Source organism: Callithrix jacchus, chromosome 22 (genome assembly GCF_049354715.1).
Source record: "Callithrix jacchus isolate 240 chromosome 22, calJac240_pri, whole genome shotgun sequence".
Lineage (NCBI taxonomy): Eukaryota > Metazoa > Chordata > Mammalia > Primates > Cebidae > Callithrix > Callithrix jacchus.
Genome location: NC_133523.1, coordinates 27,835,272 through 27,858,344, shown reverse-complemented (window position 1 = coordinate 27,858,344; position 23,073 = coordinate 27,835,272). Strand labels below are relative to the sequence as shown.

At 46.5% G+C, this 23,073-nt stretch overlaps 1 protein-coding gene across 33 annotated transcripts in view; it reads right to left on the bottom strand.

Moving 5' to 3' along the window:
• Positions 1 to 988: 988 nt before the first annotated feature.
• ZNF536 (zinc finger protein 536) overlaps positions 989 to 23,073 on the bottom strand; it is a 492,436-nt gene continuing 470,351 nt past the window's right edge. For all 33 annotated transcript variants that reach the window (XM_054249961.2, XM_078359566.1, XM_054249967.2 and 30 more), the window contains one exon: positions 989 to 3,822. In XM_054249961.2, the coding sequence (XP_054105936.1) occupies positions 3,578 to 3,822 (245 nt within the window). In that variant the 3' untranslated portion in view covers positions 989 to 3,577. The remainder of the gene's footprint in view (positions 3,823 to 23,073) is intronic.

Here is a 23,073-nt window from a genome sequence, read left to right as displayed (position 1 = left end):
CCAGAGACTTTCTCACCCTTTGTTCTTTTCTTTTTCTTCTAAAGGAAGAATTCAGATTATCCTCCGATAATTTGGAAGTAAAAGACTTCCTTGCATTTAATGATTAAAAAAAAAAAAAGATTTTCTACCAGTAAAGAGAAATAATAGATCCCAATGCTCTAAGTGCCTTATATAATTACTGTAATACGAAGAGCATAGTATTTCCATAGGCTTTACCTTACTGAACTGCATGTCTGCAGACATTTAAAGAAGCGCAGCTCACACATGCATGTGCATACACACACACACACACACACACACATCCCCACTCACACACTGTGTATGCGGCATAGAGATTCAGTCAGCTTGAAAAAGCATCGGACTGAGAGGATCATTCGTACTGCAGAACCCTACCTGGCTTCTTGTTTTGTTTTGTGTGAGGCGGAGTCTCCCTCTGTCACCCAGGCTGGAGTGCAGTGGCGAAGTCTCGGCTCACTGCAACCTCCACATCCCAGGTTCAAGCGATTCTCCTGACTCAGACTCCCAAGCAGCTGGGATTACAGGTGTGTGCCACCACGCCCAGCGGGTTTTTGTATTTTTAGTAGAGACAGGGTTTCACCATGTTGGCCAGGCTGCTTTTGAACTCCCAACCTCAGGTGATCCCCCCCACCTCAGCCCCCCAAAGTGCTGGGATTACAGGCTTGAGCCAGGCCGATTTTGTATTTTTTAGTAGAGACAGGGTTTTGCCATATTGGCCAACGTGCGCTTGAACTCCTGACCTTAGGTGACCCGCCTCCCGAAGTGCTGGGATTACAGGTGTGAGCTATAGTGCCCGACTCAGTACAGAGCTTTTTATACATGGAGTTTGACAAAGTCTTGCCAAAGTCTGACAAACCTGCAAAAATATGTTTAATTCCTCCTAGTAAACATAAGTGAATAGGAAAAGATGTGATTTTTTTTCTCCCAGAGGTAGAGGTTTTATTGCGTAAAACACTGGATAAAACTGGGCTGCTTCAAAGACATTTTATTCTAACAGCAGAAAGAAAACAGTCATTGCTGAAAAAACAACTTTTAATACTTTCTATACCAGAATAAAGTTCTGTCAACTGATGTATTATAATAATAAATAATGACCAAGAATAAACTTTAAATACAAAGTTTTCTACTTGTTACAAGCATAGCAACAAAATCCTCTACTCCTATTGATCTCAGATTTCCTCCAAGATAGATTTTTTTTTCTTTGCGTAGGAATGTAGACAGTATTATGACCAGCATCACAGACTACAGAAGTTACAGGGAAGAAACTTGACATGTTTAGATATGAGAACCTGATGACATTCAGAAACTGACGCTGCTTCACTGTGGCTGTCACTTGTTTGTATTACAAGTTACAAATGTTCCGGAAAGAAGGCCTGTGTCAGAGGGGGAAGGAGGACAGTAGCACTGGACAAAATGGAATCAACACGCACACCACAAAGAAGAGGGGGTGTTCCCAGTGTCACAAACAGAATTATTGCCTGTCGCATCGGAGGATGCTGAAAAGACACAAAAAAATACTGAAAGAGCTCCCAAAGTGCTAGAAATGGAATGTGGCTCTCGTTTTTCCCCCACTTTTTTCCTCTTTTTTTTTTCTTTTTTCTTTTTTTTTCATCTTTTTTTTTCTTTTTTTTAATTTTTCTTTGCTAAGATACCAAAGGCAGAGCAAGCACAGAAAGCAAGGGACTGGCACAGTCAGCAAACACAGTAGTGCAGTTAGAATCCTAAAGCGTACTACAGTCGGAAAGTTTTCAACAACATTTCAGTCCTTTCTCTAGGATCATAGAAACAGTTGCATTAAGTTTATCAACTCGATTTAAGTAAGGCAGTGAGAACTATACTAGAAAAACAAGAAAGCAGCTTGCTCTATGCCAGATGGGTCCAAGTTGCACAGCGACCTCATTTACACTGAAACCTCGGTTAGATGACACCCTTTTGACAGCATATGCAAACCGGATTCCTTATTAGCCTGAGATTCTTTCTGGTCTCAGGATAGCACTAAGAATTTTATTTACATTGATTGCAGTTTAGTATTTTTGTAAACTGCTGTAGGCAGAGCTGAAGTTTTTAAGGCCCTGGGGTTTAATCTGTGCTCCCAGCCTGCAAGGAAATATTGACTTTTTTTTTTTTAAGTCTGAATGATTTTGTTTTAGAAGAAGTTGAGACTTCCATACTTCTCTACCACCACAAGCAACAGCACCAATTTTATGTCACTCAAAGGAAGTATGTTAAAAAGCTCCACCTTCCACCATGCTAGCAGATTCAAGAATAAACCTTTAACTCGGCTTCCTAAATCGTTTTTTGAAATAAGTGTTTCATTATTGACACTCGAAATCTCCTTCTGTGTGGTGCAGACCTTGATAAATTTGGAGTATCCAATCAGTAGAAAAATCTAAAATATACAAAAATATGGAACACATTTGTTTTACAAAAACAGACATTTAACTCAAACAGTTGTCGTCATTAGAGACAGCAGGATGTTTAGATTCATATTTTAATACAAGCTATTTCATAAGAGCTTGCTGGAGAGGAAAATCTTACTTCGTGTCTGTGACATTTATAAAAACCAACACATGGAAACAAAATTTGATAATAAGGACCAGAGCAGCCTTCATTCAAGTAGAATTTTAAAAATCATAATAAAAAAATCTATTATTACCTAAATTTTCATTGCTCACCAGCATCTACTATGGATGGGGTTAGCTAGTTTTCCTAACAACATTTTATATAACGGACCCTACAATTTTTTTTAATAACGACTTCCTTCTTCATCCAAAAATTTTTTTAAAAAATAAAAAAAAAAGAACAAAATATTTCCCTCTATATGGCAATTCAATCTAAAAAAAAAGGAATTACTCATCAAATCTGCAATGGGCATTGGTCTGCAGACACTTCCTGATCATTGATTTCATTTGGCTGTGTATTTTGTAAAAATGCACATTTCAGATATCAATCCTCTGCAGTGCCGGTCAGCCCTGGCGCTGGCTGCGGGCCGTCTAGGGTTTCTCCAAGAGTGCAGTTACAACACCACGTGGATTGATTTTCTCTGCAGTGACCGCTCCAGTCTGACTGGCACCGCAGCTGCCTCCCGACACATCTCATTAGGGTTGGAGGCAAATGACGGCAGCTGGTGTCAGATTATAGAGGTGTTTTCAACAACGAAAACACAGCCCCTCCATCTTCAACGCAACACTAAATCATTTAGATGGTATCGTGTTTCGGTTAAGAGCATTATTTTTGGACAAAGACGACTTTCGAGTGGGAAGGGCCCCCAGCTCTCTCCAGCTCGGAGGACACCAAGCGTTTTTGAAATCACTTTTCTCCCACCTGCGTTGTTTCGGAAGTATTTGTTGCTGGGTAACAGTTTAGCAGCCATTTTCAAGGGCTGGGGGATCTTTTAATATATATATAGATATCTTTTAAAATTTTTTAAATGTTCTATACACTATTGGGGGGGTTTTACATGATTTTTTCCCCTTGGAATGCAGTTAGCAAACTTTTATCAGATGCATAACGTTAAAACCGTGTGTAAAATACTATTGCAATATACAGGTTGGTCTGTTCAGTTGGTCTCCTCCTGGCCCTTGCAGCCCTCTTCTGTGAGGTCGGCCGAGCTCCCCGCCTTGACAGCTGTGGGCTCCTCGAAATTCCCAGAAGCCTCCGAGTCGACCCTGGAGCGCTTGAACCTGCGGTCCGGATACTGGCTGTTGTCAAAAGGCATGCGATGGACGCAGAGGACGTGTGTCTTCAGGTTCCCCTTCTGAGAGGCACTGTAGGGACAGTAGCGGCACTGGAAAGGCCTGTGACCTGCGGGCAGAAAGAGTGGCCGGTCAGCACTGCTGCTCACACCTTCCCGGCCCCGCGGCTCCAAGGGCCGCAATCGCAATCACCAGTCTAATCAATTGTATTATTATTACTTTGCAAAAATCAAATAGTAAGGGTTAGAAAAGCAGCCAATACACCAGGCACACAAACTAAGATTTAGAAGATCTTTCCCTCCCTGGCTATGTTGTTGTTGCTGTTTTGTTTTTGAGACGGAGTCTCACTCTGTCCCCCAGGCTAGAGTGCAGTGGAGCGATCTTGACACTCACTACAACCTCTGCCTCGCGGGTTCAAGCGATTCTCCTGCCTCATGTTTCCCAAGTAGCTGGGGTTACAGGTGCCCACCACGACGCCCAGCTACTCTCTGTATTTTTAGTAGAGACGGGGGTTGCACTATCTTGGCCAAGCTTGTCTTGAACTCCTGACCTAGTGATCTTCCCGCCTCAGCCTCCCAAAGTTCGGGCATTACAGGCGTGAGCTAAGGCACCTGGCCTCTGGCTATTTTTGTTGTTATTGTTAGAGGTGAAGTCTCATTCCTCACCTCAGGCTGGGAGTGCATTGATGCGATTATATCTGAAACTCCGGAGCTCAGGCCATCCTCCGGCCTTTGCCTCCAGACTAGCTGGAATTGCAGGTGCACCGCAATGCCCAGCAATTTTGTTTGCTTGCCTGTTTTAGAGACAGGATCTCACTATGTTACCTAGGCTGGTCTCGAGCTCCTGCCTTAAAGGATCTTCCTCTTTCACCTCTTAAGTAGCTGAGATTCCAGATGCAAGCCACCACACCTGCCTCTAGCTAGAGTTTTTAACCCAGCTGACTAAACAGAAAGCCCCCATACCTGGAATTTTTTCTATAAAGGGTTATATAGTAAATAGTCCCAGATTTGCAGGCAAAGATGCAGAATCCAAGAGATTATGTAGGTATTTCTAGAGTAAGACAGGAAACAAATATTCCTCAGCTTTTTATTGATGAAATTCAAAACTTGATTTATGGACACTGAAATTTAAATTTTATATAAATTTCATGTGGGATGAACTACTGTTATTCTCATTTGAGTTTTTTCTCAAACACTAAAAGAATGGAAAAGCCATTCCTAGCTCACAGGCTGTATAAAAACAAACACTTGCTCAGCACAGTGGCTCACGCCTGGAATCCCAACACTTTGGGAGGTTGAGACAAGTCAGTTGTTTGAGTCCAGGAGTTTGAGATCAGCCTGGGCAGCATGGTGAGACCGTCTGTACAAAAAAAAAAGATCTAAAAATTATCCAGGGACATGCCTGTGGTCCCAGTTACTCAGGAGGCTGAGGTGGGAGGATTACTTGAGCCCCGGAGTCTGAGGCTGCAGTGAGCCATGATGGTACCAGTGCACTAAAGCCTGGACAACTGAGCAAGACCCTGTGACCAAAACAAAGATCAAACAAATAAAAAAAGACAATAGTTAGATTTGGCCCACGAGCTACACTTCACTGACCCCAAATCTGCACAAAAACCAAAAATCCGTCCATCTGGGAGTCTGACTCAGGCCTCAGAGCAAAGCCAGTTGATTTTCTTATCCTTCTATTGACTCTTTATCATTGAGAAAACCAAGAATGACAAAGAGCATATGTTTGGGGGTGGGGTGAGTGAGGGTGTCACCCAAGCCTTGCTCTTGGGCAGAGCTGGGAAGGCTGAGCTGGGGAAATGTGTAAAATTTGAGAGCCTCAGGGGCAGCAGAGGAAGTTATTGGAACCAGGAACAAAAAGAACAGGTAATCAAGGTCAGAATGAGTTTTATAGAAGGTAGAATTTGAATAGTGACCCTTGAAATGAAACCTTCCTAGAAAGACTCTAATTTGGAGCAGAAGGCAGATTCTCATGGAAGTCCACCTAATCCTCCAAGAGTGATGTCTCTACCCTGATGCGCCACAGCCATGCACAGACTGCCATCTCAAGGAACTGGTAAAACATCTGGCTGGGGAAGTTCTTCTGGAGCAATGGCATTTTCCCTGCTTCTGGGAAGCTGCTGCTGAGCCATTCCTGGAAGCTCTCGTGTGCTGTTTCACCCAGCGCCCAGAGGTCAGGGCCCAGGGCTGGGTTTCATTTACTCAGAAAAATAAACAAGTAAATAAGTGGAGGGCCCAATCGTTGGCTCCAGAAAACAAACAAACAGCACATTCAGCACTTTTTCTAAAGCAGTAATAGCAGTCCTGTCTCTGTTTAGCAAAACAGCCTTGTTCCTAAGAAACAGGAGGGCAATGCGATGTTGGGAGCAGAAGCTCACTTTCTCAAAGAGTTGTACCCAGTGTTAAATTCTTCCTTCTTGTTGGACTTCTGGAGTTCACTGTCTCCTTGTTCCCACATAAGCAGCTGGTGTCCAGGACTTATCCATTGTACCTGTTGAATCTTGTCCTTTGCAATGCCCACTTCAGAACCAGACCCAGCGTGCACCAATTCTTGTCTAGGCTATGAACATGGCAGCCCCAGGAGGGCCTTCATGCTTCCACTTTCCCACCTCCAGTCTGTCCTCCCCAGGGACAGCAGGGCGAGTGCCTATAGCAGAAGCTCAGCCTGTGATTTCTTTGCCCCAAATCTTGGATGAGCACCGGCCTCCTGAGGAACAATCCGGACTTTCATGGCTCAATCCTAAAGCATCCTTCCATTCCATGCTAAAGCACAACTCCTTTTGCCCACACCAAATCAAACCTCAGAGCGTCTCTGCAGTGTAGACATCACTGTGCAGCGTCTCCATATCCTTGCTTGTCTACCCTCCCTCTGAAATACCACTTCATTCTCTGCAGGATCAAACCCACTCCTCTGTTTAGGCTCTGATCAGCGGGATGCCTGCTATGTGGGCCTGGGTATACATACTGGTCCTCTCAAAAGGCAGTGAATTCCTGGGCCAAGAACCATCACCATCTCAGTGTTATGTGTGCCAAACCCAGTACCTGGCACAAAGTAGGTGTAATTATTTTTTGGTATCACCTTGCCTTTTCTAATTATGTATTTTTGGATTTTCTTTTCTTTTTTTTTTAATTTGTTTTTTTTTTCTTTGTTTTTTAAGATGGAGTCTTGCTCTGTCGCCTTGGCTGCAGTGGTATGATCTCAGCTCACTGCAACCTCTGCCTCCTGGGTTCAAGCGATTCTCCTGCCTCAGCCTCCCCAAGTAGCTGGGATTACAGGCACGTGAGACCATGCCCGGCTAATTTTTGTATTTTTAGTAGAGACAGGGTTTCACCATGTTAGCCAGGCTGGTCTCAAACTCCTGACCTCAGGTGATCTGCCCACTTCAGCCTCCCAAAGTGCGGGGATTACAGACGTGAGCCACATGCCCGGCCAGAAATTACACATTTTTGGATAGTGTTTCTGCTTCTTCTGTTTCTACTGTTGTCCCTGCCACAAGGCTGAATTTGACCAACCTTTCCACTTCCAGAAGCCAATTTGCAAATCTACAAACTTTTCAGTTAAGAACAAAATGAAGTACAAGAACAGTGCACCTGCTGTCGGCCCTTCCTGACAGGCGGCCACAGGAAGAAGAGCACAGCCAGCACCAGGGGCTGGTGCCATGATTCCAGGTAAGAGAAGGAGTCCCAGAGTGACTATGCATTTGCTACCTTGCCACCCTTTTTACCTTAAGGGCTTTGTCACTTGAGGAAGGCGCTGGGTTGGGAGGGGAAGGACAGCTGAGACATAGTTCTAATGCAGATTTACGAGTGTAAAAAAGATGTAAATGCTCCCTGTTCTTCATGACCTGAGAGTCAGGGCATAGTCTGGAGGATGGAATTAGGAGGCCAATCAGAGACAATGGGGTGGGAAAAGCCACGCCCATTCTCCCTACCTTACTGGTGAATCTAAGTCAGGGCTAAGCTGGGCATCAGTAAATTCCAGGTAGATCCTCCCGGCCAAGCAGCTTAGAGACAACACAGAGTCCCCAAGATTCAGCCAGCCAATTCTTCAAGTTATCATCCCTGTGGCCCCTAAGCGATGCCCAGGGCTCACTGAGAGGGGGTTCGAGCTACTTGGAAATGAACACTATCGAGCAAGAAAAAGGCAGCCCAATCTGTAGCTGAAGGCCTACAAGCCAGGTGAAGGTCATCCCAAACAATACGGAGAAGAAGCCAAGACACCAGGAAACCTAAGAAATGTTTTGAGGTTTTGGCCAAAGCTTCTCTGAAATGGACTGTCTTTTCTGTGTTCCTTCCAAGGGCAGCTCTGCGGCAGCTCATGGACAGAGGCTGAGCACTGTCCTAATTACCATCCTTCAGACAACACTAGGGATAAGTCATTCATTCATTCATTGTGTGGCAATAATTGATTGATGGAGAATGTCACTGTCGCACGACAAGTCTTTGGAGTCAAGAACTCCAAATAATCAGTGAAAATAAAAAATAAAACCAAAACCCTCGGTACCATGATCCAAAGACGCCAGCAGAACTATGAAACAGAGTGAGCAAACCTCAGGATTGTTGATCAGTCTGCCTCAGTTCACCAGGATCACATTGCTCCTTCCATTCTTCAGTTGTTTTGTTCATCAGTGAAACATCTATTGTATTTCCTTTTTTCTTTTTTGAGATGGAGTTTTGCCCTTGTTGCCCAGGCTGGAGTACAATGGCGTGATCTCAGCTCCAACCTCCGCCTCCGAGGTTCAAGAGATTCTCCTGCCTCACCCTCCCGAGTACCTGGGATTACAGGTGCCCTCCACTGTACCCAACTAATTTTCCTGTATTTTTAGTAGAGATGGGATTTCACTATGTTGGGCAGGCTGGTCTTGAACTCCTGACCTCAGGTGATCCACTCGCCTCAGCCTCCCAAAGTCCTGGGATTCGAGGTGTGAGCCACCATACCCGGCTTGCCTATTGTATTTTCTATTGTCATATTACTGAATAATAATTTATTTCGTGTATAAATTCTATGCTACATGGAAGCCACCCTCCCTACAAACGATGCTCCCACAGGAGTGATGCCGTGTGCCTCTCAGCAAGCTAAACTGTGAACCTCAGATATCTCCTTTATTTGCAATGAAAGCCTTTTTGATTTGGGCAACTTGGTATAAAAGCACTTAGTACATTTTTTCCACCAATCAGTTTTAAAATATGAATCGTGATTTTATCCTATGGCTATAGTTTGAATCTCTGTTTCTTGAAAATAGTCAAAATGTAAATCATATTTCTGGCACATTTGGATACTTCAGTGGTCAAGACATTAGTATTGAATTGGTTTCATTTTCACTTGGGTGAGATGGAAATCTACATGTAAATTCATCTAAAGCCATGCACGTGTACATTGTAGGAAGAAGTCTATACAAATGTAGGATCATAACAAATCCTGATTTTGCAATATATCTAGTAAGTAGAAGCCTTGTAGGTAATAATGGTGGCACCTAAAGACCCTGAAGGGCTGCATTCCACAGTTTTTCCTGTACATTTTTGCATGTTTATCCTCATATTTGAGCTTTGGCCAATTTTGTCAAGGGATGATATCAGCTCCATTGTACAGATAAGAGAGCTGACCTACAGTGAACCTGGGAAGTTTGACTTCAGAATGAATTTCCAATGATGTAAAGTACTTAGTATCACTCACTCTCTAAAATTATTACAAAGACTATGATTAAAATGTGTTTTTAGAGGCTCACACACACACAATGTGTTACTTTATACACAATTTACATTGAATTTTATTTCATATCCATATTATTTATAGGCAGATACACACACACACACACACACACACACACACATCTTTCTGAGTTGTTTGCTGAAAGGCTACCATGGGACTGATGTGGAAGGAAGTTCTCTGAAGAAAGGAGAGGGCTACCCTTGCGGAAGTTGACTGAGAGAATCTATGACAGGACCAGAAGAAGGCATTATATTTTTCCAAGAATCAAATGTAACTGAAAGCCCGATCTTTTGATGATGAGAACATTTATTCCCAAACAGAAAGCTGTTGCTGTGCACAGTATTGTTGGACATGACACATTTCGGAGTCCAAGTAAATCTGGCTAAAAAGTTCCAAATGTCTCTCTACCATTTGTCATTTGACGCCCCTGATGACAATGCGATTGGGATCTGTTGGCTTCGGGTCAGAGAACACAAGCAGGGGCTCCAGAAAAAAAGAAGAAAAAATGCTGAGCTCTGCTAAATGTGTCCCTGTGGATTTCACATATTTCTGACAGAAGAGATCCTCCTGAAGGCAGCAGCAGCAAGAGGGGCCCATGGAACCACGGAACAACGCGGGAGCTCCCCGACATTTCTGCTGAGGGCGCTGTGGGTTTGGAGGAAATGAGATCTCTCCAGAAGGAGGTATGTCATCTCATCCCCAGAGGAAAAGCCGCTGCAGCCCCAGAGGTGACAGGGCAGCCGCTCAGTGGCCCGCACAGTTCCATCTATTTCATTTTAATAAAGCAAAAGAGCAGCGACATTGCCTGTGCCATCTTGGTTGACTGGACCTGGACTTGGAGATTCCTGGAGGTGCAAGGAAGATGCTGATGTCCATCAGTGTTGAAGAAGCAAAGTATGAAGACAGACTTGGGTCAAGCAGGTTCCCATGGCGGTGGAACTGAAGAGAATTAGATCACCCCTCCTGCCAGCTCCCTCTTGGAGACAGCATCAAGGCGATGGCCTCTCCCAAGCTGAACCTGCTAAGAAGCACCACACTCCAGGACGGCCTTTGGTCAAATAGGAAGACGTGGGGCTCTCTCGTTCTGGGACCGTTGCTTTTCTTTCAGGGTCCTCCTTCTCCCCAGTGGATGGAGGAGCTTGGGTTCCCATCACCGCTTCCCTCCTCTGTAAGGCTGCTAAACCACTAGCAACCTGAACTTCAGTCTACTCTCTCTGACCTTGGGCAACCATTTGATCTCAAGGCTTCCATTCCCACACCTTGAAAATGACTCAATAATACTAACACTATATCACAGGAGTGCTGTGAGGATCAGATGACAGCATGTGACACACTGGTAAATGAAGAACTCCAAGATGCCGGCTGCTGGTCATGGGCATGGCTGCTGTTTCCATTGTTGTCATTGTGCTGTTGATCTAAGTTGGCTCAGGGGAAACTCTGTCTGGTTCTTCATCAAAAGTGCTGACTCAGCAAGTGCCTCCTATGCCGATGTCCTGTGCTTCCTGCATAGGTAGCACCATGGAAGCTTAAGGGACTGTCTCTCCTTGGAGCATACATATTTGAATGGGGGCTCTGGGAAGTCAGAGGACCTTCAAAGCCCAAAGGAACAAGTTGTTAACAGTTGCATTTCACTGGGAGGAAGTCCAGCAAACATAGGATAGAATTTGATGTGGATGAGGCCTCTTGCCAGAAGGAACTCCCCATTTAGAGGGCAAGGCTAAGTTGGCCAAGGGCCAGGTCCCAAACAGCATTGGGAGGCAGTGCAGGCTGTGATATGGTAGAGGTGATGGGGAGGTGCTGGAACCTCTGCCAGGAGGAATCTGAGCCTCTGAGCATCCCCCCTCCTCCTCTCTGTTAAAGCCCCCGTAGTTTGCTGCACTCCAGCCACAGGGAACTTCTCTCTGTTCTCCAAATGCATCACACTCTTTCCTGCCCCAGGACCTTTGCTCAGTCCTCCCTGATCATCTCCTCAATCTGGACTCTGCCTGCCCCTACTTCATCCAACACCTGCAACCTCATCCTGCAGGCCCCCCGTGCAGCTGCCTCTGCCTGGGAACTGCCTCCCCCGATGACCCCAGACCTGCCACCATGGCTGTGACACACATCCCAGCACATGCCTCTTCCTCAGCCTGGCTGCTAGCAGGAGCTGAACAAATAAAACAATCACGGCTGTCTTCCCCACCAGGCAGACTGTCAGCTCCACAGGGGCAAGGACTGAGCTTTTATTTTGGGGTTGTTTTTGGGTTTTTGATGATTGCTGTTACTCAGCACCCAGCACCCAGCATGGCACATTACGGATCTCCGCCAAGCACTTTTTCCAGCAAAAAAAAAAAGAAAAGAAAAAGATGAATGAGAGGTTGCCAGGAGATAGGAAAGGGAGACAGTGCTGCTGCAGACCAAGGGGAGGGCACACCTGAGCCCAGGCACAGGGCTAGGAAGCCCGGGTCAGCGCAGCGCCCTGGGAGCTGGTCAGCAAGGTCCAGGAGAAGCTCCATGGGGAAGGTGAGTGGGGTCAGACACACAGGACCCACAGGGAAGCCTGGCCCTCATTCCATGGGAGAAGAGAATTGGGAAGACTTTCCCAGCACTGCCCCACACCAGGTGCCCAGAATGTTCCCAATCCCCGTCTATAGCTCGGAGCCGTGGCGGTGTGGCCAGATGGGTGCACCCCCCAACTGCCCGCCCCACCTCACTCCCCTCTACCTCTCACTTTGAGGCCATCAACATTTCCCATCACTGCCATGCGAAAAGTAAGTACATCATACGTTAATTTGTATTGTCACTGTGCCGTAGAGCCGTGGTAAAGAGCACATTCATTTTTAATCCACTATGAATAATATATAAATATGTATACAGTGCGGAGGGTCAAGAGGAGTAAGGAGAAAGCAAGTCGTACATTGTTTATAACAAAAGTGGGGAAACGAGATATTTTTCTTACTTGCTAGGATGGAAATATCTGCTCTTTCCCCGCACCTAAGGGGGAGTAGAAAATGCCTGCCCTTGGGGGGACCATCCATTCATTACAGCTCCACACTTGTGGGCAGCTGGCTTTGTGGAAGAGAGGGGGCTGCGTCTATGGGGCTTCCAGACCTTCCAAACTGATGGATTCTCCTCAAGTGTGGGGCAGAGGATAAGAGTGGGGAGGGGGAGGTGACAACGCTGTGGTGTTTAGTCCTGGGGTGGTGACAGTGCCCATTGATGAAAACATTCTGGCACCCACTCAGCGCATCTGCAGGAGTGGCCTCAGTTGGTCCTCACAACTGCCAGTAGGGAGATATGGAAGAGGGATGTTATAGACATGAAATCCCCAATCCAGAGAGATTAAATGATCATCCAAAGTCACATGTATGGAACTTACTGCTTTCTGATCAGGAATTCAACTTCATATCTTCTCTAAAAGACTGCCCATCTTTCTACATGCTCCTGCCATGGACTGCAACCTACTTGCTGCTCCTAACTAGAGGGGTCTCTGGTTCGGAGTCAGAGATGCTTCAGGAGGTGGTGCATGAACCCCCCTGAAAGGGTGTGTACCAGGTGTATCTATGTGTGTGTGTCGGTGTGTGTTTGTGTGTTTGTGTCTGTGCATGTCTGTGTGTTCATGTGTTTGTGTGTGTGTCTGTTTGTGTCTGTGTGTGTGTCTATGTGTCTGTGTGTGTCTGTGTGTGTGTTTTTGTCTGTGTCTGTGTGTGTGTCTGTGGGTCTGTGTTTGTGTGTTTGTGTCTGTGTGTTTGTGTCTCTGTGTGTCTGTGTTTATGTGTGTCTGTGCATTTGTGTGTCTGTGTCTGTTTGTGTGTTTGTGTCTGTGTGTGTCTTTGTGTGTGTCTGTGCATTTGTGTGTGTCTGTGTGTGTGCATTTGTGTGTGTTTGTATCTGTGTGTGTTTGTGTCTGTGCATGTTTGTGTGTGTCTGTGTGTGTTTGCATGTGTTTGTGTGTGTGTGTGTGTGAGATATTGCTCAAGCATCACGTGGCACTCCCCTTACAGGCACAGAAGCTCATCAAAGCTGGGCACTGAGCACGTGGGACATCCTTTTTGGAGCATGGGATCTCAAAATGTCTCTACTGCAGAAAGTGCCGTTGTCTAGAAGGGAGCAGGTAATCAAGCGGTGAGAAGCAGCCTCAGTGCCAGCTCCCACACACAAGTCTGTAAAGCTTGGGAACAGCCACCGCCCCCTGGCACCTTGAGGGGCTCCTACAACACACTTCTAGAACTGCACAACCAGTGCCCCCCACCACCCCAAACTCCTGGAAATTAGGAACATTTATGCAATGCCTGAAGCTAGGTAAGAAAATGGCTCCCCCTATAGGTCAATTGGTTACATTAAAAATTTAGGGTGGCAGGTGGCTCAGGCCTGAAATCTCCAGAGCTTTAGGAGGCCAAGGCAGGAGGATTTTTGGAGGCCAGTTATTGAAGACCAGACTGGACAACATAATAAGCCCCATCCCTACAAAAATTTAAAAATGAGCCGGGTATGTTGGCATGCATCTGTAATCCCAGCTACTTGAGAGCCTGGGGCAGGAGGGTCACTTGAGTTCAGGAATTGGAGGTTGTAGTGAGTGGTGATGATGCTAGTGCATTCCAGCCTGGGCAAGAGAGAAAGACAGAGAGAGAGAAAGACAGACAGAGAGAGAGAGAAAGAGAGAAAGAAAGGGGGGAGGAGAAAGAGAAAAAGAGAGAGAGAAAGGAAGGAGGGAGAAAGGGAGAAGGAAGGGAGGGAGGGAGGGAGGGAGGGAGGGAAGAATGGAGGTAAGGAAGGAAGGAGCAAAGGAAGGAGGGAAAGAAGAAAGTGGGAGGGAGGGACGAAGAGGGGAGGGAGGGAGAGAGAGGGAGAAACAAAGAAAGAGAGAGAGAAAGAAGAAGAAAGGAGAGGGGAGGGGAGGGGAGGAAATTCAGCTCCCCAGAGGTGGGCCCCACTGGCCTGAGGGGAATCCACTGGGTATAGTGGTACAACAGGTTCGTGAGTGGGTCAGGCCTGCAGGATGCTGAGCTGGTCTTCACTTGGGGTCCTGAAGCTCCTCACCATCACCTGCTGCTTCCTTTGAATATTTACTGCCTTGACTCCGAGGCTGCAAAATGGGAGGATGCCAGCCCAGGACCCTGGCAATCCTGCCTTCAGGTTCAAGAGGCTCGGCAGCTCAGCAGGGCAATGAGAGAGGTAAAAATATACATAAAGCATCACTAGGCCCACAGAGAGAGCTGTTTTCTCAGTTGAATATATACTTAAAAATTTTTCTTAATTCCAAATAGGCGAGAATGGTTCCAATCAGGTACGTAATTTGTGTTTTCAGTTAAAAAAAATATTCATCCATCTCATCAAAGATGCAAAAACACTTTGGAATATCCTTAGTACAAATAAATTTAGGTTTCAAATTTCCTGTGATTTGGGTTTTAATTTAGAAGGCTACCCCCCAAAAAAGTACTTATTTTACAAGTGCATTTTGATCTATGTGGTAATGGATTGAAGACATCTGTGTGAACTGAAGCTTCGCTTCGTATTTATAATATAGATGTGTGTATATAGAGGAGTTAGCACACGAGCATATATTTCCTTACTCTGTCAGCTGAGAGGGTCCAGAAGCGGTGACCTTGGTTTCTAACACCACTCTCAAAAAAAGGGAACCAGGGCTCCCTGGAGAAATGGCTGATTCTAGGACTGGGATAGGAAGTATACAAAAATAATCCTGGGGCATTCAGTGCTAGGAAGTAAGGAAGTACTAAAAAAAAATACCCCGCATATTGATGGGGGAGTGAGAGGTGTCAGATTAGCTCAGAGCTTGCTAAAAGGCCCCCATACCAAAGCTAAAACCGTTTGAGTAATAAAGTAAATAAAAGATCTCAGATTCTAACTCAGAGTCTAAAGTAAGTACCCACAAGTCACACTGGCCTACATGATTGCATCAGTAAATACTGGGGGAAGGGTTGACAAATGCCTCGCACATTCCAAATAATTCTGTAGATATGTCTTGCTCACGGAGATGGAGCATAACTCCCTACTCCTTAAGAGTGGACTGTGCGGGCCGGGCGCGGTGGCTCACGCCTGTAATCCCAGCACTTTGGGAGGCCAAGGCAGGTGGATCACGAGGTCAAGAGATTGAGACCATCTTGGTCAACATGGTGAAACCCCATCTCTACTAAAAACACACACACAAAAAAAATGAACTGGGCATGGTGGCGCGTGCCTGTAATCCCAGCTACTCAGGAGGCTGAGGTAGGAGAATTGCCTGAACCCAGGAGGCGGAGGTTGCGGTGAGCCGAGATCACGCCATTGCACTCCAGCCTGGGTAACAAGAGCGAAACTCCGTCTCAAAAAAAAAAGAGTGGACTGTGCACAGTGACTTCCTTCCAAAGAGTAGGGTGTGGAAAGGGACTGGGGAGTATCTTCACAATGGAGAAACCTGACAAACATGACCTCAGCCAGCAGATCAAGGTCATGCTGACAGCACGTGCCCTTGATCTGATATGAGGAGAATGGTAATTTACCTCTGTGGTCTTCCTTCCCTAAATCCATAACCCCAGTCTACACATGAGAGACTGCAATTGAGGGACATTCTGCAAAAGACTCCTCAAAACCGTCAAGGTCATCAGAAACAGGAAAAGTGAGAAACTGCTGCAGCCACAAGGGGTGTAAGGAGACAGGACACCTAACGCAGTATGGCATCCTGGAGTAGAACAGGACATTGGGTAAAAACTAAAGAACTAAGACTACAATATGGACTTTATTTAACAAAAATGTGTCAATATGGCTTCGCTAATTGTGACAAGCATACCCTACCCATGTAATATGTTAATAAGAGTGGGAAATGGCTATGAAATCTATGGAAGTTCTCTACATTATCTATGCAACTTTTTTTTTGAGACAGTCTCCCTCTGTTGCCCAGGCTGGAGTGCAGTGGTGCAGTCTAGGCTCACTGCAACCTTTGCCTTCCACGTTCAAGTCATTCTGCAAACTCAGACTCCCTAGAGTCCGGGACTACCGGCATGTGCCACCGTGTCCAGCTAATTTTTGTATTTTTAGTAGAAATGGGGTTTCACCATGTTGGCCAGGCTGGTCTTGAACTCATGACCTCAGGTAATTCTCCTGCCTCGGTCTCCAAAAGTGGGATTACAGGTGTAAGCCACCACACCTGGCCTCTATGCAATATTTTTATAGATCTAAATCTATACTAAAATTAAAAGTTTATTTTGAAAGTTTGTTTATAAGTGGATTTGATTGATTTTCTGTGAACAGGAAGAACCCAACACCCCACACCAAGAGATAGTTCCAATGTCATAAAACCCAACAGGTAATACTTAAGTTTTGTTGACACAAAAACTTCAGGAGGGCATATGGCATACCCACAGCCGGCTGGGTCTGTAACCAAAGGATCCAGGAAGGCAGCACAGCAGATTTTGAGAAATTATCACTGTCCTGCCAGCATGCAGAGTTTTTAATTATTCGAGCACAGTGATGAAAACTGTAGATTCTCAAGCCAGACACCAGGGCTCAAAGATATCTGCCTCTTTTTTTTTTTTTTTAAGACGGAGTTTCTCTCTTGTTACCCAGGCTAGAGTGCAGTGGCACAATCTCGGCTCACCGCAACCTCTGCCTCCAGGGTTCAGGCAATTCTCCTGCCTCAGCCTCCTGAGTAGCTGAGATTACAGGCGCGCACCACCATGCCCAGCTAATTTTTTGTATTTTTAGTAGAGACAGGGTTTCACCATGTTGACCAGGATGGTCTCGATCTCTTGACCTCGTGATCCACCCACCTCAGCCTCCCAAAGTGCTGGGATTACAGGTTTGAGCCACCGCACCCGGCCTGATAGCTGCCTCTTATGAGCTGTGTGTGCTCTTGGGCCAGCTAGTTAACCTTTCTAAGTCTCAGTTTTCTTATCTGTAAAATGGGTGGGATAATAATAGTAGCTACCTGATAGGATTACTGTGAGGATTCAGTGAGATAAGGCCTGATGCTTAGCACAAAGTGCAGCACATAGAGCTAAATGAATGTTTGCTAGAAAAGGCCATAAGTATTCAAATACTCTGTTTATTACATGCGTATTGCATGGTAACCTTGAACTTCACATGGGGGGGTGTGCATTTTGATTCCTCTGCCAATCCTGAAGTCAGGTGTTGAGATCCCATTTGTCAAATGACACGGTGTGGTTCTGTGTCCCCACCCAAATCTCATCTCGAACTGTGATCCCCAGGTGTCAAGGGAGGGACCTGGTGGGAGGTGATTGGATCATGGGGACAGTTTCTGCCATGCTGTCCTCTTATGATAGTGAGACTTCCCTCACTATCATAAGAGGACAGCATGGGGGAAACTGTCCGCTCTTGCGATGGTTTTAAAAGTGTTTGGCAATTTCCCCTTGCTCTCTCTCTCTCTCACCTGCTGCCATGTAAGACGTACCTGGCTTCCCCTTCACCTTCTGCCATGATTGTAAGTTTCCTGAGGCCTCCCCAGCCATGCAGAACTGTCAATTTGACCTCTTCCATTTATAAATTACCCAGTCTCAGGTCATGTCTTTGTAGCAGTGTGAGAATAGACTAACACAGCATCTATCCAGAGCCACAAAGCCAGAGAAAGGCAGGACCTGGGCCTGCAGCTGAAACTCAACCTGCACTGCATCTTGCTGTCTCCCTGCAGCTCGTGGCTCAAGTTCAGTTAGGATGAGAGCTTAGATGAAGTCAGATTGCAGTAGGGCATCAGCAGAGAGGAGCTTCTGGCTGGGGGTGCAGAGTCTCCTGGTCTCCCAGCTCAGCCCCACCGGTGCCACCGGCCTCAGGGCTACCCTTCCTGGGGCCTGGCCTCTAGGTGGCTCCTTTTCTCGGCAACTTCATCCCCCACCCTGCCAAGGTGACGCCATGCAGATTTTGCCTTAAATCCTGTTTATTTGCTTACCCCGGGCTCCTCTGATGAGTGGAGCCACCAGCCCGCCTGGGTGGTCAGGCAAGCTGGCCTGCCCTGCCTGCCGGTGTGCACTCAACAGCAACTATTGATCGGGGACCTTAAATCATTGCCCGGATTTTATGAAAGCATTTATGTTTATCATTAAATAACCTTCAAAGGGTCGATGAACTTACATTCCGTTTCTGAAGATTTTTCGACGTGTAATATAATAATACTCTAATGATACCCAGAGTTTGTCTCTGGGTGAGTGCATTTAGTCTTTAAAGAAATACCGGGAGAAATCAAAGAGGAGGCAATGGCCTGGAAGTGCTGGGCAGGGAGCCGGGAGCTGAGGGGCTGGCGGCCCACCTCACTCCTCCAGAAACTCCCTTCTCTCTCCAACGTTGGGGGGCTGGGGAGAGGTGCTTATTAAACCAGGCTCCAAAGGTGATTTAAAATGGAACCAAGCTGACCACATTTCAGGTTAATAGCCTTAGCAGAAAGACCCAAAATCTAGTGAGTCAGAGTTGGGTATTATCTCTACAACAAAGCTAGAGTTGTGTATTTTTAAGTTTTTCACCAATTAATTTTTAAATATTAAGTGAAATTATTAGGGTGATACTCAGAGATGGCAAAAATAAGAAGTCTAAAATTAGCAGATGCAGCACCTATGATTCACACATTTAATATCCTTCCCTTCTCTCCTTAGCAATATTGGGCTAAACACAGTTATCTGAAATCCCTGTTGGCAGTAAGATGGGCTGTATGGAGGCACAGAATTTAGCAGAGGTGGTGACAGCCAGCCCAGCCCCTGTAAACCGTCTTCTGGGTACCATCAAGTCCACTGGGTCAACAGCCCACCTCAGACCAACAGTGAGACCTCTCCGGACAGAAAAAAGCCACACCATCCATACCAAGCCTAGTGCCCAAATCTTGTGTATATGTATGCCTGCCCCTCCTCTATAGCCATCCATAGCTCCCTATTTCTTACCACAGTATCTCACCTCTTTAGCCTGGCTTTCCAAATTGCAATCCCTTCTCACCTACTACACACTGCCATTCCTACTAGAAATCACCCACATCCAGCCCCCACATCTTCCGGTGAGACCCACCAAAGCCCTAACTCCTCCTAAAGCCGTTCTCAGGACCAGCCTGCAGAGCTCCACTTATCCCAGGCACCACACAATTAGGCACTTAATTATGTTCTGTCAGGCACTGCTTGCTAATGGCTTCCTGTGTTGTGGGCTTCGTGGGGCTCCTCCTTCCCTCTGGGAGGCTGGAAACTGCTGCCCTCTGGCGGGCTCCACACACAGTAGGCACCGGACAAGGAAGCAGATGTTGTTCACGGAAGGACCTCTTTCCAGGGCTTCAGCCCACAGGAATCCCGACCTTGCTATCCACATCCCGCTCAGAGCCTGGCAATTGGCTCCCTTCCTCCGTGCAGGCCACCCCTCCCAACAGGTGACTCGGCAGCACTCTCCCCTGCACACCGTCCCTACCTGGACTACCCGGAATGTCCCACCATGCCTTGCTGTTTTCCTCAGCAGAAAAATCTAAGTGCTCTGTGCTCCATGGGGTGCCTTTCGTAACTCCAACCCCAGCTATCAATACTACGCTCTTCCTCCCATTCTCCACGCTGGTGGAGGGTGTTGAACAGCTTCTCAGGTGCACCCTGGTCACTGGGTAGCTCTGCATTTTCCTCTTTCTTGCCTCGAAGCTCAAAATCCCAGTGACAGCTCCAAGAACCACACCCTCCCCTCCCCATTCTTTCCCTTCACCTTACTGCTTTCTGTGGGGGTCTGGGAGGACACTGCCCACCCTGACTGTGAGTCCCAAAAGGCCACAGCCCTCCCCTGATGGGGACCGAGTGGCCACACCATAGATTCCATGACTGCTGTAGACAAAAATGCATTCGTCCTCCTAGTGGTTACAAGCTGCAGGCCCACATATTTTTCCCCCCAACACTATTTCTTTAAAAAAATTGTAATTCATTGCCAATGTTACATTTAAAAAAAAAAAAAATTCACATTAAAACAAGGATTTCCAGCTTCTCTTGCAAAGTCAGAAGGTCTGGCAAGATCTTCCCAGAGGAAGTGGCTGGGGAGCTGGGTGGCACTTATTCCCGCTGCCTGGCACCCGTTTACCCGTTGGGCATTTACACCCCAGGCATCACCAGCCAGGCACCTGTGGGCCCTGGGCTTTCCAGTCTTCACTTTGTTCCAACCTCATCTAAACAACCAGTATCTCACTTTCTCTGGGGTTGAGGCAGGGAGACTGGGTGAAGCTTTGTGTGTTTTTTCGCCCAGCAGATGAGCTGCATTCTTGTACACACCCAGTGAAATAAACAAGTGGGTGGTCTCTGCTGGTTCAGTCACTTCCTGTTTTCCATTGTCTCGCTTAAAATGAACACATCAGCCCTTAATTGTAGTTTCTGTTTTATTGCACAATTTAAATGTGGGAGGGGGGGCCAATGCTGGAACTTGGCTCGTACCAAGGGTGTGCTGTTCTCTGTGTGGCACCAGGAAAGCCACGAGGGGAGAGGCCGACCTATGAAACCACCAGCACAGAGCGCCTTAAGTGTATCGATATCCAATCCACTGAAAGCTGGCATCCAAGGTTATCTGTGGATAATTCACTACTTGCACACATCTTTCATAAAAACATTAGTACATTTCCTATGGTGGGCGCGGGGGGCCCATATGGGTTGCAGAGCCGCTCACCAAAAACAGTATCTTGGGAGCAGTCACATTCCATCAAAATGCAGTGATGTTGTATTGTATTAATGTAAGTTTATGTGTGAGCGAGAATCGCACATCTCTCTTCCCATAAAGGAATCAGACACCCGCAATCCATACCCATAGTATATATCCATATAGATGGCCACACTGGATATATTTAAAATAGCTACTTTTTATCATGCCCAATTCAACAAATTGGTACTGTGAACAATAGAAAATTACTAAGTAAAAAGGAAAGATGGAAGCATAAACTTTTCAATGCACAGCTCCCGTCCTGGAGTGCTACTAACATCGTCACGTGGCAGAAATAAATAAATAAAATGAAGCACAGAAGAGAGGTGGCTTTTTTTTTTAATGAAGTCACAAAGGAAATGAGCCTCCTTTCTTCTCTTCTTCGCCCCCCCATAAAAGGCTCTCTCTAAAATCAAAGGTGTCAGACTTCGCATTCTCTTGCTGGCATAATCCAGAATATGGCTTGGGAATGACAGATGTCCGCACCCAGCTGCAATGAAGCATGCGAAAGTTTCCGTCTAATCCACTTATTTCTCTGTAGTCACGTAAACCAAAACAAATGGGCCGGGCTTTACGTTAGGGGGAGGGGAAAGAAAACCTCCCAGCCTCAGGACCGTATTGCATAATGCCGTCGACACGCCATCTTGGTATCATCCTTCCTTCCGCAAGGATAAGGGCGCCTTGTGGCGTGATCGAGGGTGGCCCCAAGAGGGTCAACTCATGTGTCCCTTTGTCCCACGGGAGATGAGGTTTCCCAAAGGAGAGGGAAGTTTGGGATGAGTTGGGGGGTGTCCAAAGCATAGACTGGCCCAGGGACAAGCGACCACGTGCAAGCACACATACACTCTCCCAGGTTTTGGAGCTGCTAAACTAAGATGATCAGTTTAATCACCAGGCACCATCGTTTTCAACTACTTGAATAAATCCAGAGGAATTATAAACGGAGCCCGTGTGTAATTAAAGTGAGGGTTGTTAGACTCTTCATTTAATAAAACACTTGAAAAGAAAAGCCCTTATAGGTTTAGCAATGCCATGGGGAGCAGGAGGGTAAGTGAGCGCTGTGGGCGTCTGAGGAGGCGGCCCTGCCTCTTCCTAGCGTGTAGCCTGGCCACCTTCTGAACCCTCTCCCCTTTAAATCTTGTAAGGAGCCAGCGAGGAGCCGGAGTCTTGGGGCTCTGTCACTGCCAGCAGTTGCAACAGCTGCGAAGCACTCTTTCAGCACAAGTCTTGAGAAAAGACGCGACGGATTTCGCCCATGGCAGAACGGCGTTCCGTTCTGGCCCTTCAGGCAAAAACAGTAAAGGCAAAGAGGAAAATTTGAGATTTCCCCCCTTAAACTTCCCACAACAACCTCAGCAAAACCACATGACTTGCCTTCTACAATCTCCCTGGTGTGTTCGCTGCCTCTTTGGCAAAGAATCAGAATTACTGTTATATAAATTCCATCTGATGCCAGAGCGACCATCTGTGAGTAAAACTGCTTCACCTACGTCTGCCTGCAAAGCCACTCTCCCAGAGACAAGGGAGAAGGGGAAAAAAATTTGATTAATTTGCAGAATGCTTGTGATTTGCTCATATATTATTATAACTGCTCATCAGCACATGATGAATTCCCAGCCCTCGGTGCAGGCACCCGTTTGGTTTCAGCAGTTTCTTGCGTCGGCACCTGACAGACTGCAGGGTTTCTAATGACTTTCAGATGCTTACAAACAGTAATTCTATCTTCAGAATCAAAAAGAAAAAATCCGTAGGAAGAAAAGAGGAGCAAGTTCGTCTATTTCATTTCCTTCCTGTGTATCCACATGATTTAACTCTTAAGGGCAGCCTCGGATCTGAGAGGGGGCCTCCCAGGCCGGGCCGTGACCGCCTGCAGAGACAAAGACCCCTGGTCTCTGGAGGGGAGGTGGAGACCCGGGCAGAGGCTGCAGGCGGGGGTGAGGCCAGGCACCGCCACCCTGGTGCCCATCGCTGCCGCAGGGTGGCCCTTTCTCTCCCTCTGTGCTTCCGACTCCCTTTCATTTGTCCACTT